This window comes from Ursus maritimus, unplaced genomic scaffold, assembly GCF_017311325.1.
Source record: "Ursus maritimus isolate PB19 unplaced genomic scaffold, ASM1731132v1 scaffold_19, whole genome shotgun sequence".
Lineage (NCBI taxonomy): Eukaryota > Metazoa > Chordata > Mammalia > Carnivora > Ursidae > Ursus > Ursus maritimus.
Window position 1 is genome coordinate 47,908,566 of NW_024424341.1, and position 19,887 is coordinate 47,928,452.

The window sequence follows — 19,887 nt, forward strand, 5'->3', positions numbered from 1 at the left end:
CACCACATCAGTACTCACAAAACCACACAGAAATGAAGCCACAGTCCCCTGTAAACCACCCCTTCCTTACAGTGACCCAACAATCTTGAATTCAACCACTTAACCATTTGCTCTAGACAAAGTCTCTGGTTGGTAGGGACCATGGCTCTTCACCTGTTTTTCTAATGACCATATTAAATAGAAACCATCACTTTCTCTATCAGTTTGCACACTCTAAGCCTCCTCACAGTACAAGGAACCTGGCTCCCATTTGGGTGCCATGAAGGAGATTCCTTCTATGGGGGAAGAAGAGGACCCTGAATGACACTCCACTTCCTCTGAGATGGAAGCAAATTCAAGTCTATTGTCATCTTGGCCCCAGTCTGCACAGGAGATTCCACCGAATCCTAAGTCCCTGGTGCTGGAGAGAGTGTCCTCAGTAAGACCGACCGGATGCCCCCAAAGTGATAAAAAGAAGACTCAGGCTGGGTTGGTGGCATCTGCTAGGCTGAGAGCACCCTCGGACACAGGTGTGATATTACCTGTCCCTGAGCAGTACTCTTATGTACAATGTCTCTACTCCAGTAACACAGTGTACACAAAGGTCTAATTGTGGTCATGGCTCTGGATATTTTCTAAGTCCTGACCTCCTTTGGCTAGGGATCTTCTCCCTTCTTGACATGGCTCAAGGCAGGGCATGTGTCCCTGAAAAGTGCTGCTTTTGACGCCTATGCTTGTTGGCTCTGAACTGACCATCAGTAGCACCAGGTCATTGAAGGAAATCTGGACAACACTGGGGTCCCACTCCAGTGAGGGCCTTTGGCTTTATGTCTTTGTTCCAATCTCTCAAGCTCAAGAAAATATTATCTCGGGGCGCCTGGGTGGCATGGCGGTTGGGCGTCTGCCTTCGGCTCAGGGCGTGATCCCGGCATTGTGGGATCGAGCCCCACATCAGGCTCCTCCGCTGTGAGCCTGCTTCTTCCTCTCCCACTCCCCCTGCTTGTGTTCCCTCTCTCACTGGCTGTCTCTATCTCTGTCGAATAAATAAATAAAATCTTTAAAAAAAAAAAAAAAGAAAATATTATCTACCCTGAATTATCCACACATCCTCAGACAAAAAAAAATCTCGCCTTCTCTCATGAATCCTAAGTGGAAAACAGGCTCTGCATGCAGATCCTAGGTGGGCTCGTACCTCTGTCTTTGTGGTCGTCACAACGATAGGAGGGAACCTGGAGGGGAGATGATGCTCTAGGGCATCTTGTCCATCCCCAAGCGGTGGACTCCAAATTTGGAGCTGCAGTGAGAGGTCTCTGCAGGGGCAGGGGAGCAGCAGCAGGCACCCTCTGCACGTGCGTGGGCATTTGGGCAACAGATGGAGGCAGTTTAGCTTCTCAGACCAATTTGGTACACATGCTTGTCTCCTTGGGATTCCCAGGCCCTACTGTCTGAATCAGTTTTAGGTCTGCACATTAGAAGGAGCTGGAACTGCTGATTGCCATGCTGGGATATTGTCTCCATGGGAATCTGCTCTAACTTTGCTCTAGCAGAGACAGTAGGACTCATATAGACAAGACATGAAGATTTTGGGGCATCCAAGCTCTGTGCTGCACAACTGTGGGTTAGAGCTGGAAGCCTGAGACAGTATTGGGGGGGAGATAATCTGTGAAATGACCTTCCAGAGGGGATTTGATGGACACCTTGGGTGTTTATGTGGGGACTGGTAATTCTGGCCAGTGTTGGGGGAAACAGAATTAAAAGCAAAATTTCTCCCAAACCAGAAAACCTCCAGACAAACGTAGAAGAGAAAGAAAAAACACTTTTTTTTAAAGATATTATTTGAGAGAGAGAGAATTCGCACACAGTGAGAGGGAGAAGCAGGTCCCCCACCGAGCAGGGAGCCCAGTGCAGGGCTTGATCCCAGGACCCCAAGACCATGATCTGAGCCGAAGGCAGACCCAACCCACTATACCAGTCAGGTGTCCCCAAAAAACATTTTTATTACAGAATAAGCATTAAACCAGATTGTGGTGCCAGTTACAGGCAATTTACCAAGTGATAAGGACCAAAAGAAATCTCACCCTTTCATGTAGCCAAGCAGATACAACTTACTATATTCATGTGCTCAAGATAAATAACAATTAGGCCTCAAGTAAGAGGATTTGACAGCATTTGATATTTGGGGTGACCATCCGTGTGTTAACTGGCTTTATTCCAAGTTGAAGTAAACTCACATCCTTAGGACAGGAAGTATTTTTGCACCATGGAACTTGCTCCTGCTGGAGTTAGGCTCCTACCTTCATGCAGAAACTGAGGGGTGGGCATGCTATCCCCCTTGATGATCACATGTCAAAGAGCTAGATCCCATGCAGCTGAGACATTCCTAGAGGGCACCTGGGTGGCTCAGTAGGTTAAGCGTCTGCCTTCGGCTAGGGTCATGATCCCAGAGTCCTAGGATCAAGCCCCACGTCGGGCTCCCTGCTCAGCAGAGTCTGCTTCTCCCTCTCCCTTTACAGCTCCCCTCCACTCATGTTCTCTCTTGCACGCTCTCAAATAAATAAATAAAATCTCGAAAAGAAAGAAAGAAAGAAAGAAAGAAAGAAAGAAAGAAAGAAAGAAAGAAAGACATTCCTAGACCTGAAAGTCAAAAAATGCTCTCTTCAGCTTAAAAGGATTTATGTATATTTCAAAGATATGGAGAAGGAAATTACAAGATTGCTAAACTGAACAGACTAAAAAAAGAGAGGTGAAGGAAATCTTTTCCCTTAGTTTGAGCTCACATTATTACACTTCCTGTGTTATTTGTCCTTACCACAACCAGGTCTAGGGCTCTGATCACCCAGGGCTGGTCAACATCTAGATTCCAACAGGCACAGGATTTGGGAAGCTGGGGGTGGCCTGGAGCTCATTGTGCTCCTGCACAAGGGTCTGAGCAGGAAGGAGGGGGTAGCACTGGACAAGGCTCAGCAAGGACACACAAGTAGGGAGATAGTGCAGGCTTGGTGGAAGGACTGCTCTGTGCTATAGACACTGACTCAGGTTGGAGTTGTGCTCTGCCTTAATCCATGCGTGCCTTCGGACAGATGGCATCATGAGGGCTGGTCCACAAGCCTTGGTTGATGGAGGGCCAAAGTTGCTGTGGGAGACTCAGGCCAGGTTTCCTGTGGACACTTGTGAGGGTTTGAGTGGAATCTTAGGAGCACAGGCTCTGTAGCCGCACTTCCTAAGAGAGGAGCTCTGTGTGTGTGTGTGTGTGTGTGTGTGTGTGTGTGTGTGTGTGTGTTGCGGGGGAACACTGTGTCATTGCTTAGTGCACATGTGAGTGGGCAGGAGTCCATGGTGACAGCACGGTGGGTGAGGGAGTCAGTGCCAGAATTTTGTCCTCCAGAAACTCCCCACTCCGCAGACCCGGATGACTCCAGGGGAGATATGGAGTCACAGGATGATAAATGGTTTGAAGGCATGGAGCAGGTAAGCAGATTTTCCCTCCAGTCCAGGCCCCTGCAACCAGGTCCAAGTCAGGGTAATGCACTCATGTGTCCTGCCCTAACCAGGCTCACTGGCTGAACACACTGGGTCTAAATGCCAAAGCCTTAGAGCAACAGCACTTCTTCCGTTTGGGCATCTCCTACGCGGTGGCACCAACAATTATCAAAGCTGAGCATACAGGCGTCGTCACCACAGGTTTGTTGGAAATGAGCAAAAGACCGCAACAGGGGACAGTTTTGATCTCCATCCTTTAGGTACTTGTTATTTCCTCACATCTTGAAAGAGCTAATAAAAAACTCATTGGGGAAAATACGTGATTCTAGGTCTGGGACAGAGAAAATAAAGTCTGGAGCATCTTGTACTGGTATAAATATGGAAATTTCCCCCCCCAAAATACTGGAACATATCAAAACCACATGAAAGAGAAACTTAAAGGGCTCCTGATGGCCAAAGCCAGAATAATTTGAGCAACAAAATAAATAGTATCATACTGCATTATAATACCTAGTGTAAGATAATATATACCACTTTATACTGACATAAACAAATAAATAAATAAATGAAGAAGAGAAAAATCTTCCTGGCGGAAAAATACTAACGAGAATACACACACGCGCGCGCGCACACACACACACACACACGTGTGTGTGTGTGTGTATCTATATATGCCTGGGTCTTGGAAATAGATATTAACTTAATTCCCCCCAGTTTTTTTTTTTTTTAAGACTTTATTTGACAGAGAGAGACAGAACACAAGTAAGCAGAGAGGCAGGCAAAGGGAGGAGAAGCACGCTCCGTGCTGAGCAAGGAGCCGGATAAGGAACTCGATTCCAGGACTCTGGGATCATGACCCGGCAAGCAAATTTAAAGATAAACACATTATGGAGACCCATGTCCCATTAACCACCACTTACCCAGATCTGGGTTCCCCTTCTTTCTCCCTCGGAAGGATCTGTCTATTAATCGGCTCACGTCTCTTTCCTGATTTTCTCCACTGTTTCTCCTTTCCTGTGACTCTCCCGTCTCCTCCCTTGCTTTCTCCCCTTTTCTCTCTTCCCTTCCCTACACCTGCACTGTCCGGGGAACTCTTGAAACCTATTTCACCTTCCTTAACTCCTTCTGCCCAAGCTTTCTGATTGTTCCCATCTCCATCGATTTCCGCCTCTCTCTCTCCCCCAGTCCCCATCTGTGTCCCTTCTGCTCTCCCGGTTGCGTTCCCTCTGCCCCCACTCACTGGCACCCCTCCGGCTAAGCTCTCGCACAGCTGTTTCTCTCTTGGCTGTCATCCCTACCACCTCTCTCTGTCCCCGCATCGCCGGCCCACAACCATTTTCTCCTTCCCACTGCCTGTGAAGTGCCTCGCCCTTGTTGCCCCACTTCTGTTAACCAAGGGCCCCTACTAGTCCGCTCCCCTTCTCCTGGACCGCCTCCCCTTCCTCCACATTTCGCTCTTTCCTTTTCTCCGCTTGCGACTTTCCCGAGTTCTCGTCTTCCGCTCTTTCGGCCTCGCTGCAAGTCCCTCCCGCATCCTCTATTTTGTCGTCTCTAATTTACGGACCCTCTCACTGATCTTTCCTCCGCCATTCTCTTTCTCCTGCTCCCCCTCTCTCCCTCGTCTGCCGCTGTCCTCGCCTCCCTTCCGCAGTCACGGCCTCCACAAGGCCCCCCCATCCTCGCGTGGGGGAGGGGACCTGCTCCGTGACTCCCCGCGATCTTCCGTCCTAAATCCCGCTCCCCAACGCCCGCACTGAAGACGGTGCCCTTCCTGGGCATGGGTCCTCTCACTACATGCGGGGCTGCACGGGAGGGGGTCTCAGGAGGGCGGCGGGGTCTGCGCAATCCCAGGGCCAGGGACACACTCCGCGCCTCTACGGGCCGAGCCGGGCCAGGCTGCGGGGGCGAGGCGCACACGCCCATGTCCCTGGACTCCCGCGGCGCGGGTGGGAGGGGTGCCCAGGGACGGCGTGAGGCAGGGAGATAACGCGGCAGGCGGCGTCTGAAGGCCGGGAGACTACAGGCAGGGACCGACTCCGAAAGATGTGAACCGAAACGCACCGGGACCTCGGGGTCGGCGGCGCCAGCCGCAGAGCTCCGTGTGTCTCTCCGCGACGCCGGACTTACCGCGCAGAGCTCCGTGTGTCTCTCCGCGACGCCGGACTTCCCGCGGTGCGAGGCGCGGGTGAGGGGACTCTAACCTGCGCGGAGACCCCAGGCCCCAGGGGTGTAGGCCTGGGGACTGAGACGCTCACGAAGAGAACAGAAAGGGCCGAAAACAGTCGAAGCCGTCGTGAGCTTCTAAGCTACCAAGCCGCTGAGGGGACCGTTTGGGCTGTAAAAAACTGCGCGTGCGCGCTGGCGGAAGGGCGGGGCTGTGGCGTGATCTGAGGGGAGCGCTTCCGGCAAAGGGAGGGGTCGGGTAAGATTCGGGCCAGTGCGCGAACTCCGCGGACCCAGGAGCGAGCGTGCCTGACGGAACGCTCGGGCGTACGCAGGTTGTGGAAAGTGGCCTTGCCTGGACGCTCACCGTGTGAAGGCGGGGCCTGGGAGGAGCGCTCCCGGAATCGGACCTACGCACTGGCCATGACTGGGCCGCAGTTCCGGGAGACGGGATAGGGCGGAGCTTGGGGAGCGCTTCCGGTAATGGGAGGGTAACGGATAAGGGCGGGGCAAGGCGGAAGCTGGGCTGAGAGCTTCGGGCAGTGGGCGGGCCCCTGGGATTCCCCTGGCTGTGGAACTTCAGGGCCGAGGCCAGGACCGCTCGATGGGGTCTGGGTGGGGCCTGGTCTCCTCCAGCCCGCCCCCAGGACGTGCCTTTTTTTGGACTTTCCAACCCTTTGAATTTCTGTCGCGTCTTGTGGGACAGGAGTGCTGCCTATTTTAAGTTGATGTCTCCAACCGTCTGAGGTAGAGCTATAGTCCTTTGGGCCACTTGTGTTGAAAGCTAACGTTTGTGTTTTCTCAAGGTGAGACGGTCGGTTTTCGTTAAAACCGGTTTTGTCCTAGAGGTAGAGACACTGCTCCTTGGAGAGGCCAGCCAGACTCTGTGGTCTAGGACCCGGTCCTCGGTCCTCGGTGGTGAGTGGATGTGAGACCTCAGCTGGATCCAGGAACTTAGGCTGGATCCAAAATGTGGGGTCAGGACTGGATCCAGAATTTAATTTAAGCAATTTAGCTAAGTAAGGAGTGCACCTGTCTGTACAAGGGATGCAAACTGGAATGTGAAATGTGAAGACCTACCAATGCGAAATATGCCGTTTTTACCAACATTTTCCAGCCACAATGCTATGCAACTAGAAATCAGTCATAAGGAAAATTCTGGAAAGAGCACAAATACAAGGAGGTGAAATAACATGCTACAATCAATGAGTCAAACAAGAAATCAAAGAAGAGATCAAAATTTATATAAATGAAAAAAAAGTCAAAAATATTTGGGATGCAGCAAAAGCAGTTCTAACAGGAAAGCAATACAGGCCTGCCTCAAGAAGCAAGAAAACCTGAAATAAACAACTTACACTTGAGAGAGCTAGAAAAAGTAGAACAGACAAAACCCAAAACCATCAGAAGGAAGGAAATAATAAAGGTTAGAGCAGAAATAAATGAAATAAAAACTAAGAAAACAATAGAATAATGAAACCAGAAGCTGTTTCTATGGAAAGATCAACAAAATCAATAAATCTCTGGCTGGACTCATCAAAAAGAAAAAAAGAGAGAGAGAAACAGTGGACTTTGATAAAATCAGAAATCAAAGAGGAGAAATAACAACTGACACCATGGAAATACAAACAATTCAAAGAGAATATTATGAGAAACTATATGCCAACAAATTAGACAACCTAGAAAATATGGATAGGTTCCCAGAAACATATAATTACCAAAACTGAAGCAGGAAGAAATAGAAAATTTGAACGACCAATTATCAGCAATGAAATTGAATTAGTAATCAAAACACTCCCAACAAACAAAAGTCCAGGACCAGATGGCTTCACAGGCAATACCCTGACACCAAACCAGATAAAGACACCACAAAATAAAGAGAAATACAAGCCAACATCCTTGAGGCACACAGATGCAAAAATCCTCAACAAAATACTAGTAAACCAAATTCAACAATAGATTAAAAAATCATTCACCATGATCAAGCAGAATTTATTCCTGGGATGCAGGCGTGGTTCAATATTCACAAATCAAAGTGATACATCACATCAGTAAGAAAAAGTATTAAAAAACATATGATTACTTCAATAGATGGAGAAAAAGCATTTGACAAAGTACAACATCCAATCATGATAAAAACCCTCAACAAAGTAGGTTTAAGGGGAACATACCTCAACATAATAAAAGGCCTTATATGGAAAACCTATAGCTAACTCAAAGGGGAAAAACAGAGCTTTTCCCCTAAAGTGAGGAAAACGACAAGGATGTCCACTCTCACCACCCTTACTCACCATAGAACTGGAAGTCCTAACCACAGCAATAGGACAACAAAAAAAAGTCATCCAATTGCTAAGGAAGAAGTAAAATTTTCACTATTTGCAGATAACTTGATACTGTACATAGAAAAACTGTAGACTCCACTAAAAACTACTAGAACTTACAAATAAATTCAATAAAGTTGAAGGATATAAAAATCAATGTACAGAAATGTTATATTTCTATATTCCAATGATGACACAGCAGAAAGAGAAATTAAGAAAACAATCCTATTTACAATTGCACCAAAAATAATAAAATACCTAGGCATAAACTTAACAAAAGAGATGAAAGACTTCTACTCTGAAAACTATAAAACGCTGATGAAAGAAACCAAGGACAACACAAAGAAATGGAAAGGCATTCCATGTTCATGCACTGGAAGAACAAATATTGTTAAAATGTCCATGCTACCCAAAGCAATCTACACACTTAATGCAATCCCTATCAAAATACCAACAGCATTTTTCACAGAACTAGAACAAACAATCCTAAAATTTGTATGGAACCACAAAGGACCTCGAATAGCCAAAGCACTCTTGAAAAAGAAAAACGAGGAGGGGAGGGGACGGGAAATAAAAAATTAAAATCATTTTTTTTTAAATGGATGTATCACAATACCAGACTTCAAGTTATATTATAAAACTGTAGGAATCAAAACGGTATGGTACTGGCACAAAAACAGACACATAGATCAATAGAACAGAATAGAAAACCCAAAAATAAACCCACAATTATATGGTCAATTAATCTTTGACAAAGGAGGCAAGAATATGCAATGGGAAAAAGACAGTCTCTTCAACAAATGTTGTTGGGAAAACTGGACAGCTACACACAAAGGAATGAAACTAGGCCACTTACTTACATCATACACAAAAATAAACTCACAATGGATTCATGATCCAAATGTGAGATCTGAAACCATAAAAATCCTAGAAGAGAGGCAGTGATTTCTCTGATGCTTGCCTTCTAGATACGGCTTCTTAGGCAAGGGAAATAAAAACAAAAATAAATTACTGGGACTATATCAAAATAAAAAGGTTTGCACAGTGAAGGAAACAATCAACAAAACTAAAAGTCAACTATGGAATGGGAGAAGATATCTGCAAACGACATATGTGATGAAGGGTTAGTATCTAAAATATATAAAGAACTGATACAACTCAACACCCAAAAAACAAATAATGCAATTAAAAAACGGGCAGAAGGCATGAATAGACATTTCTCCAAAGACAACATCCAGATGGCTAGCAGATACTTGAAAAGATACTCAACATCACTCATGATTAGGGAAATGCAAATCAGAACTACAATGAGCTATTACCTCATGCCTGTCAGAATGGCTAAAATCAAAAGCAGGAAAATACAAGAGCTGGTGAGGACGTGGAGAGAAAAGAAACCCTCTGCACTGTTGGTGGGAATGCAAACTGGTGCAGCCACTGTGACAGTATGGAGTTTTCTCAAAATGTTAAAAATAGAATGACCCTATGATCCATTAATTGCACTGCTGGGTATTTACCCACAAAATACAGAAACAGTAATTTTCAAAATGATATATGCACCCTGGTGTTTATTGCAACATCATTTACAATGGCCAAATTATGGAAGCAGCCTGTGTCCATCAACAGATGAATGGATAAAAGAGATATGGTGTGTGTATACAATGAAAAATTATTCAGCCATAAAAATGAATGAAATCTTGCCATTTGTAACAACATGGATAGAGCAAGAGGATATAATGCTAAGTGAAATAAGCCAGTAAGAAAAAGACAAATGGCATATGATTGCACTCGTATGTGGAACTTAAGAAACAAATAAGCAAAGGGAAAAAAGGGAGGCAAACTAGGAAACAGACTTAACTATTGAGCCCAAACTAATGGTTTTGGGGGGGGGGGCTAAACATGTGATGGATCGGAATGCACTTGTCCAGGTATGGAAGTGTTGAATCACTATATTGTACACCTGAAACTAATATTACACTGTATGTTAACTGGAATTTAAATTTTGAAAACTTAATAATTAGCAGTAAAAAAAACAAACAAAAAACACCTAGCGCCAAACAATTTCAAGTTTCTGTCTTTACAGGGAGAGGGGACAAAAAAGAAAGGAACACTGATGCTAATTTGTAAGGCAAATAACTTTCTTTTCTTTCAGCTCTTAAAAATCTGCCTGAAGATCGCCAAAGAACACTGCCACATACTTAAAAAATCAGCCTGGTTCTCCTGCCCACTCTCCACTCTATGCACTATAATTCAGTAAGGCCAGAAGGGTGGGAGTGTGCAAGGGTGAGAGGAAACTGGGGACAGATGGCCTCAGGGTGACAGGTAACCTCTGAAACCTGATGGCCCACAGCAGTCGATCATTGCACACCTACACGACCTTAGTGCCTCACCCCAAACTCACAGAAGATGCCCATTGAAAAGAAATCACTTTCCTTTTGGGGTTTATCCTCTGGTTGCCCCAGACTTAATATTTGAAAGGAAGGTGAAACAGGGGGGAAGAGGACTTAAAAAGGAGGGTGGAGTAATTAAAGAGATGATTTTTCCAAAGCTATAGCCTCTACCCTAAAAGTGATCAAATTCATACTAACTTGGGAGAAAGTGTTAAAAAGAGCTCCATCTAAAACCCTGAAGGAATACACCTGCAAGGAAGTACAGGAAAACAAAAATATCAGCTTGATTTTCAAGAAGCATCACTCTGCTGGTGTGACCCAGATGCCACCACCCAGGACCTGGCCCCTGCCGTGCCCCCAGTGAAAGTGGGAAAGGAACTATATGGAAAGTTCCAAGTGCAGACTGTGAGGCTTCCAGTACCCTGGACTCCAGGAGGTGCTGGGTGGGGCCACCAGGTGCCAGTAAAGACCTGGGACTGGAAGGCTCTCCTGCCGCCACCCCTGGTGGCACCGAGCTGCTGTTTTCCATCCCAGCATGCTCCCTCCCTCACAGGAGCTTGACTCCCCTCAAAACCCCCCTCCCCTTTCCCAAAACGTCCAGCTTTCAGCTAAGTTGGTCAGGAAACAGACCAGCTTACTCAATGCCAAGCCTCAGTCCTCAGGGCTCCCAGGGGTGTTGGGTGTGGGCAGGCATAGCAGCACCACGTCCTCCCTGGGGTCCAGCCGACACTGGCTATCATGATCACTCAACTCCCCAATTCCCAGGGGCTTCAGGGGGCTACTGGCAAGCTCTCCGGGATCCAAGTGGCTATGTCTAGAAAGCATTCACGCAGCGACCACTGGGGTGGGTGGTGTGCCTACGTGGCTCCAAGAGAGTATGAAAACGGGACTGTGGATGGGCTCCCAAAGAGTCCCATTGTGAGAAAGGGAGAGTCCCAATATGTGGACCCATCCCAGGTGCTGGAAAGTGGGAGCTAGGGGAAGTTGCACCTGAAAGTGAGAAGTGCTGCTACCTGTGGGAGTTTTCCTCAGGATAAAAATAATAATAATAGAGTATTAAAAGCTTAGACTAGTAATGTTAATAATAAACATGTCCACGAACTTATATCTTTGAACAGCACTAAAGGACCCTGCACTTTGATATGGCTGTTGTGTTTGCTCCTATGTACAAACCCACCACTAAGGTGAAAGATGTTGCTAAAAATTACAGAACTATGATCATTTCTAATGGGGAACCAGTGATAAGTGGAGAATACTGAATTGCAGTGGACACAAACAATGAAGCCCGTACATCATACTCCCACGCAGGATCCTCTGACTCGGAAAACAAAATAATTACCAGTCACTGCAAGCTGGAAGAATGGCTTCAGGAATGTGACCATTGGAACAATCTTCTTATCACGGATAATATTCAGAATCATTGGAAATTTCTCTCTTCTCTACTGTTACCTCCTTTACTCCACTGAGCACAGGGTGAGGTCCACAGATTTGATTCTCAAGCACCTGATTATAGCCAACTCTCTCACCCTGCTTTCTAAAGGAGTCCCCTGGACAGTGGCAGCTCTTGATCTGAAAGATTTCCTTGAAGATGTCAGATGCAAAGTTGTTTTCTGTCTTCACAAGTGTGGGAAGGGGTGTGTCCATCAGCAGCACCTGCCCCTTGAGTATCTTCCGGGCCATCACGATCAGCCCCAGAAATTCCACATGTGCAGAACTTAAAGTGAAAGCTCCCAGGCACATTGGCTCCTGTTTCCGTGTGCTGGATCCTGCCAATGCTGGTAAATATCTCTTTTCCTGTGTATGTGACTGGCAAATGGAACAATGCAAACATCACAATGAAAATCTGGGATACCGTTCTGGGGTAGGTAATAACAAAACCACACCACCACCACAGGCAACATTGTTATCATTATCTGATACTTGCTGCTTGGGGGTCATGCTCTGGGCCAGCGGCTCCATGGTTTCTATCATGCATAAGCACAAGCAATGGGTCAGACACATTCATACCAACAATCTCTCCCCAGGATGCTTCCCCAGGGCCATAGTCACCCAAAGAATCCTTGTCCTTGGGAGCACCCTTGTACCATTTTATGCCGTCTTCCACCTTCCAAGTCTGCATTGTTCTTATTAATAATCCCAGTTGGTTGCTGGTGAACATCTCTGCCTTAACAGATTTTTCCTAACTGTAGGCCCCTTTGTTCGCAGGAGCCATGGCTCCAGTGTGTCCAGGCTCTGCTTTATCTGGACAAGGAACAAAATCTCCTGATGTCATCAGAAATGTAAAGTGAGGCACCTGGCCAGCTCATTCAATAGAGCATGCGACTCTTGATCGTGGTCATAAGTTCAAGCCCCACACTGGCGCTTGAGTTTAACGTAAAAAAAAAGAAATGAAACATATAAAGTTAGGTTTATGCACAGCGTCCATTGTTTATTCACTCCTCTTCACAGAGTTCTACAGTGATGACACAGTCATCTTACAAAAGATGTTGGGCTGAAGTTGTGTCCAATAATAAACCATAAACACAATTGTAAATGGACTACTATGTAATTATTATGTAAATCCTTACATAATTGTTAGTCATGTTTATAGTGGAGTAGTTCGAGTCCATGAAATAATAAAACGTGGGTCCTGACACAACCTGGATATTATGGGGATGTCTTTGAGCAGAGAACTTCCAGTTTGACATAATGCATTTATCCAGGAATTAACTAAGCATGGAATGTCCAGTAAAGTTCCATGGAAAAGGAACAGTATGTGAGACGGTCATTCAAGAAACTGAACAAACAAAATGATCTCTGGGAAAAATGAAACAGAATGGGGTAAAGTGGAAATGGAAATCAGGTTCGGGTAGCAGGTGTATTTGGGGCCAAGGTATGAAATCTATACATTACAACCTTATAGAGATGGTGGTTGTTGCAAAGATAATTATATGGAGGGAGAGAAGCACAATTTTTTTTTTTCCTGTAGAAATACCCAGATTAAACTGTAGTGGGAAAAATGAAAGCACGAAGATGTATGGCTCATAGTTTAAAAGACATCAGGTGAGTGAGAGACAACAAGGCAAAATGTCTAGGATAACGTGGCATGGGTTTTGGCAACTGTAGAGGATAGACTTTTCTGTATCACGTGAGGATGACAATTCTCACGTTGGGAAGAAAGACACTGGGGGCACTCATGTCAGTTATGAGGAAGTAAGTGGAGTTGTTGACTAAACCTGTAGCAGCTCAGGAACAGTCACTCGGAGGGAGAGTCAGAAATCCTGTTTGTTTATGTGCAGTTGGTGGCAGGAGGATTTCCACAAGGACAAAACAGTTGTTACTCAACTACAGGAAAAATTACAATATAGCTATCTCTGTATTTACCTACTGAAGCTATAGTAAAATATTAAGGATTCAATAATTTGAATTAGTTTGACATAATGAATCTTGAATATTGAACCCTGTGGCAGAAAAAGAGAGAAACACTATTTTTAAGATGGTAAGAGACACTCAGAAATATTTACCACACATTAGACCACAAATCAAGATGCAATACACATACACTTGTACATGTCTGTGCATGTGTGAATGTGTACGTGCGGGGAGTGTTAGATTGTTATTCGAGTCCTAGTATTGGAAAACTGTACAATAAATATAAGATTAGTACCACTTACAATGATTATAATGACAATCTACATTAAACTCTATTATACAGTCCTGTTGGCAGTTCTTCTAGGTTAAAATGCCATGAGATTATATTTCATTATTTTACTTTAATCCTAACGTTTTAACTTCTGAAAAAAATTCACTGAATAGAGTCAAACAATGTTAGACTGTAACAAGAGCTATTACCAATTTATGTTCAATATAATAGTGGTAAGTTGGGATTAGATTTACCAACATGCAATAGCGTGTTCTTCATTACCCATGGTCTATTTTCTAATTTTTCTATCTTCTGTGTAAATTTTCAATAATTCTCTACTTTACCTTTATTTAGGAGGTTTTACACTCAATATCTTCATGTTTCACCTAGGAATTAGAGCACATCTTTCAAAAACAAATCACAGTACTATTTAATGTCTTTATAACAAAAGGACATGAAAACATTACTTACCTTCTCCTGAATTTTTAAAAATTGGTGATAGGTATTTGAAAACAATATTTAAAGATACACGTATAGGTCTTAAAGACAAAGCACAGTAAAATAGCACAAAGTGAACATATCTCTGTATCTATTTTGTAGTTCAAAAAAACAGATTTTCAGCCCAAAAAACCTCCTTGGTAAGCCTCCCAGTTACTACCCATCACAGTAAACAGTAATGTGACATTTAACAGCACAGATCACTTTTCAAAATGCCTGTTCGGCACTTTACAGAAACGGACCCATACAGAATACAATCTTCTATATTTGGCTTCGCATTCCAAATGGTTTCATGAACTCATTAACACATGCCGTAGGTCATTTACCAGCATTAGTTCCATTGTGTGGACTCTTAACGTTTAACAGAATTCCACTGTGTAAATATCTAACAATTACTTTAACCTTTCCACTCCTGATGCACATGTGGGTGGTTTTCAGTTTGGGGCTATTATGAATAGCTCTGCTAGGTAAATTCTAGAATTTGTGCTTTGGTGACATATGCACAGATTTCTGTTGGTTACATGTAGAATAGTAAATTTCATGGTCATAGGCTTACATCTGTTCAGCTTTTGTTCATACTTCCAATACTTTCCAAAATGGTTTACCAATTTTCACAACCATCACCATTTGTATGAGATTCTATATTTATCAAACATTCTTCAGGGTGGGCTGAAGGTAGAACAGTGTCAGTGAAGCAAACTCCCCAGGCATTTGTCATCAGTGTGTGGGTGAGAATATAGCACATTTGTCTCAACCCTCTTCTGTGTTTCACTATGTGGATGAATTGTTTGTTGGAAAGTTAGAGACATTACTCTCAATAGCCCTGCCTAGGACGTTCCTTCTCTGCCAGTAGGTAAGGCTTATAAAATGTGTCAAATTCAGTGTCCTTTTCCAATTAAAGTTTATTGGAATTATGTGGACAATGTGCACCGCTCCTTCTAGCAATAAAGAAAAATACACTGTTGTATCTTGCCCACCACCACCATCAAAATAAAAGCCCAGCCCCTTAATAGACTTCCGGAGTTATCAGAGACAACGCAAAACTGTGCCAGATCCCACCGTTTGGAGTCTCTGACAAAGGCGTGCAGTCTCCACCTGGAAGACTCCCTTGGGGTTTGGACTCGGGTTTGTTTGTTTTTAAAGATTTTATTTATTTGAGAGAGAGCACGTGCACAAGCGGGGGGGAAGGGCAAAGGGAGAGGGAGAAGCAGACTCCCTGCTGAGCAGGGAGCCCAATGTGATGCAGGGCTCGATCCCAGGACCCCTAGATCATGACCTGAGCTGAAGGCAGATGCTTATAACCAAGTGAGCCACCCAAGCGCCCCTGGACTCAGGTCTGACATAACTAACAGGTAAATTGCTTTTGAAAAGCAGCCATTTGCTTGCTACTGTAACATTTGTCAAAAGTGAAGTGTGACCCATTCAGGACTTGTGACTGTCTGGTGTAACATTCCCATGTTGATGAGGCAACTTGAAACCCTACAACCAACAAGGCAGAGAGGTCCTAGAAGACTTGCTGGTCAAATGGAGAAGGTATATTTAAGAATGCATCCTGACTGGCATCAGCAACATCTCAGCTCTACAGGAATGAGCCGTATCTGCAGCCTGAAGCAGAGCCCCTGGCACCGTGAGGACCTCAGTGGTCCCAGATTCCCCTCATCGTCTGACACTGGTCCACGGACGGTTCTCCAAAGCTGGAAACCTCATGGATTCACTGGGCTGGCTGTTTAGCCTCACTGTCAGACATGCAGAAATGAGAGCCAATGTGGCTGTTTTATTCAGTGGTCAGAATCCAGGATCTTGGGCTAATGCCCACGTTGGAGCTATTTGACCTGCCACTTGAAAAACTACAGACTGAGATTAAGGGCACCGATCTTTATGTAAGATGCAGAAACAAATCAGTGGTGCTGACATAATCATCTGCGTTCACTCATTCAGAAGGCATGGCGGGCAACCTGTTCACTGAAGAAACGGAGTACAATCAAGCTGCCGGTCAAGCCTGTATTTTCTTTTTCAAACTTTCATGTTTTTCTAAAGCAAACTCTACAGTCAATGTGGTGCTCAGACTCAAGGTCAAGACTGGCACGCTCTACCAGGCCAGCCAGGTGCACGCAACCTGTTTTGTAACTACCACGGCATGGGTACCACTGTGGGTCTTCCGGAGGCTGCCATGTTTGGGAGGCCCTCATCTGTTTAAAAAATCCTTTCATCCTGTATCCTAAAGCTTGCTTTCTTCTTACATTCCTTACGAGGTCTCTCTCCCATGACAATCCCAGACTCTACTGCAGTCCTGGGACTGCAAAGGTCACGTGAGGAAAAGGGATACAGGAAAAAAGAGATTAATCAGCTGTGTCTAAGAAACAGCCGGTGCCGTGTTCCCTCACTTTTTGCCTCAGGCAAACCCTCCAGCTCAGGACAACAGGAGACTAGGTTACAAGGGTGAAGGAAGAAGGCAGATGGATGATGGGAGGAGGCTGAGGATAGCCTCCGGGGTGGTATGCTCACAAGATGAAACGGAGAAGCACCTGAATTCGGATACTAAGTCACATGACCCGTAACTAGTATAGGAAGGCGCATGCGTGTACAATGCCTTCCATCAACCGTACGATTCCACAGAAAAGTCCCACACAATGTGCAACTGAACCTTGCAGGGAAGGCGCCACCCCGAAGGAGCAATCGGAGACTTAAAGAGGTCAAACTTCTCCAAAGTCAGGACCCAGAAGTTCTGCCACGAAACCCAAGTAATAATCCTCACACTACGCCAGAACCAATCCTCATGCTCCTACTCTTGTCTTTTTATGTTGTGTGAAAACAAAAGAATCCTCCCACTGCCACTTTAGGAAATGTATGTGTGTGTGTGTGTGTATTTCATTTCAGGGACTGTAGCATTCACTAATACTCCACGCTATTCACCTAGAAGCACAGGGACTGCATAGACCCTGCTCAGAGAGCTTACGTGCACAGTCATGATATTAGAGACCTATAGAAAACCGGTTGTCTTGGGTGAGGACAGCTTCCCTTCCCAAGGCAGGACCTCTCCTTGTATACCTCTGCCTCTTCTGTTGTGTCTTGAGAACTTTGTCCAGAATAAGGAGTTTCTGACCCTGTTCTTAAAGGAAATATGGAAGCTTCGTTCATTCAGACATTAAGAGAATTTCAACGGTGCTTCTGGACTTCCCCTCTCCTCTGACCATCTGCCCACTTCATGCAGGATTAGAGGTGGTTCCAGAACAAAGTATCCACCAATGCATAATAAAGCAAACACTTTAAATACCTGATCCTTTGGTTCTACTCTTGTGCTTCTGACTCAGTTCACAGGAGCAGAGTAAACCGCACGTTATGTAGGTGGAGGCATGTCCCACTTACAGTGTTCTGGAAAATTACCGAGGAGGTGACAAGTTTTAAGAATTTAAGTTTTAAGAATGATTTTTGGATGTACCTATAATGTCCTCTATTCCCACATGAACAAAGAGCTGCACCTGAACTTTCTAAAAGCCACAGCCTATCATGCTGCCTTTTACTTTTTATTTTGAAGTAATTATAGATACACAAAATGTGCAAAGATCATATGAAAAAGTCCTTGTAAACTTCACCCCTTCACCAGGTTCCTCAGATAGTTACATGTTACCTAATATAGCACAGTATCACTCTATGACCCAGCAAACAAATTTATATCCAAAATCAGGGAGAAAATGTTCCTACCCAAAAGCTGTCACTGTGCTGGAGATTCCTGTAAAGACGATGACTAAGGAGCTGGCTACAAACGGGTGCTTGACACTCAAATCTGTGGTCCCTAACCTTCACCTATGACAAAAAGGAAGATATACTGGTAAAGAAAGAAGAAAGAAATTCCCCAGGATTCTAATCAACATCTGTGATAAGAAGACCGTTCCTACTGCCAAAAACCTAGAGGCCATCTGAATGCTTCGCAGTGAATGACTTTCTTCCTTTGGGGGATGCTGCATGGGAACCTGAAGTTTCACCTAGAGTTACCATTTTAAGTGAAAACCAATATTCTTCACTTACGTTTATTTCCCATTAAGACATATTTACTTTGGGGGCGCCTGGATAGCTCAGTGGGTTAAGCATCTGCCTTTGGCTCAGGTTATGATCCTGGAGTCCCAGGATCAAGCCCGTCAGGCTCCCTGCTCTGCAGAGAGTCTGCTTCTCCCTCTCCCCCTGCTTCTCCCCCTCCTTGTGCTCTCTCCTTCTTTCTCTCTCACTCTCTTGCAAATAAATAAAATACTTAAGAAAAAAATATTTAATTTTAGCTTCATTGGGAGCCTTCTAAGAGTTGAACGGGGAATTCTAAAGAACACTCACAATGTGAGAATCTCTGCTATTGAGGCACTTAAAGTCTTCATTCGTCAAAAATCAGGGATGGGACTACTACTACCTTCATTCTAAGGAGAACTTAGGCACACGAGTTTGAGTGATTTAACTTCACTCCTTCTTTAGCAGCAGACTGGGGACTTAAACTTACTGGGGAGGGTACCAAAGCGCACGATTTAACCATTATGATATCGTGAAACAGCTGGAAGGCCACGTTCTTATAATCATCTAGATCTACGCTTAGGTGTTTTCGTAACTTGCACTCATATTTTAGATTACCGGTATATTATCTGTAATTTTGGCTGTGACCAGGTTCCATTTATGTGCAAAGATTTCTTTTATATGCCATTACCAATGATTCATAATGCTTCTGAGACCTTAACAAATTGGATACTCTGATTGCAACACAATACATCGAGAACCTACACCATGACCAAGATGGACTCAATGACTGCAAGATTCAATCAGCATTAGTATGGTAACAGAGTCCTGTGTTTTTACGCCAGGAACAAGACAGAGTGGCACCTGTCACCAGATCTTCTGAACTACCGCATATGATGTGCCAGAGTATGGTAGATAAAATGCTAAGGTGCAATAATACCAAGGCTGCAGGATACAAGGTCACAGTACGAAAGTTAACTGTCTTCCTAGGTAACAGCAAGGAACAAGTGACTTGAAAAATAAAAACAAATCACCATTCACATTAGGACCAAAACAAGAAGTTCCATTACAGACACCATCATGGCAACACGTGGAAGGTCTGTGATGGAGACATAACATCATTAACAGATTTTCAAACACAGGTCCAAATTCAATAATAAAGTAAACCTCATCACGAAATCTAAACGAATAAAATGACTGTATAAACTGAAGGTAAGTGGGCATTTCCACAGATGCCCCTGCTCCTTTGATACCCATTGTCTCAGGAATTTTAAATCATTTTGACTTTTAATTTTCCTGCAGAGTTTGACACTTGATTTGATTCATCTTCAAGAACTAAACTTAGTTCTCACTAGTTAGAATCCTCTCCTGCACAGTACATTGTACAACCTACGTAAGCAATTTACCACATGTTGTGTTTGTTGAGTTTTCTCCACCATGAAATCTT

At 44.5% G+C, this 19,887-nt stretch overlaps 1 protein-coding gene and 1 pseudogene across 1 annotated transcript in view; one reads left to right on the forward strand and one right to left on the reverse strand.

Moving 5' to 3' along the window:
* LOC103657339 (putative protein ZNF720) overlaps positions 1 to 6,047 on the reverse strand; it is a 46,587-nt gene extending 40,540 nt beyond the window's left edge. Inside the window, exons 1-2 of the mRNA XM_040634403.1 lie at positions 6,037 to 6,047; positions 5,587 to 5,653 (exon numbers count right to left, since the gene is read on the reverse strand). Of these exons, the coding sequence (XP_040490337.1) occupies positions 5,587 to 5,653; positions 6,037 to 6,047 (78 nt within the window). The remainder of the gene's footprint in view (positions 1 to 5,586; positions 5,654 to 6,036) is intronic.
* A 5,615-nt stretch (positions 6,048 to 11,662) lies between these two features.
* LOC103657370 lies at positions 11,663 to 12,593 on the forward strand (annotated as a pseudogene).
* The last annotated feature ends 7,294 nt before the right edge of the window (positions 12,594 to 19,887 follow it).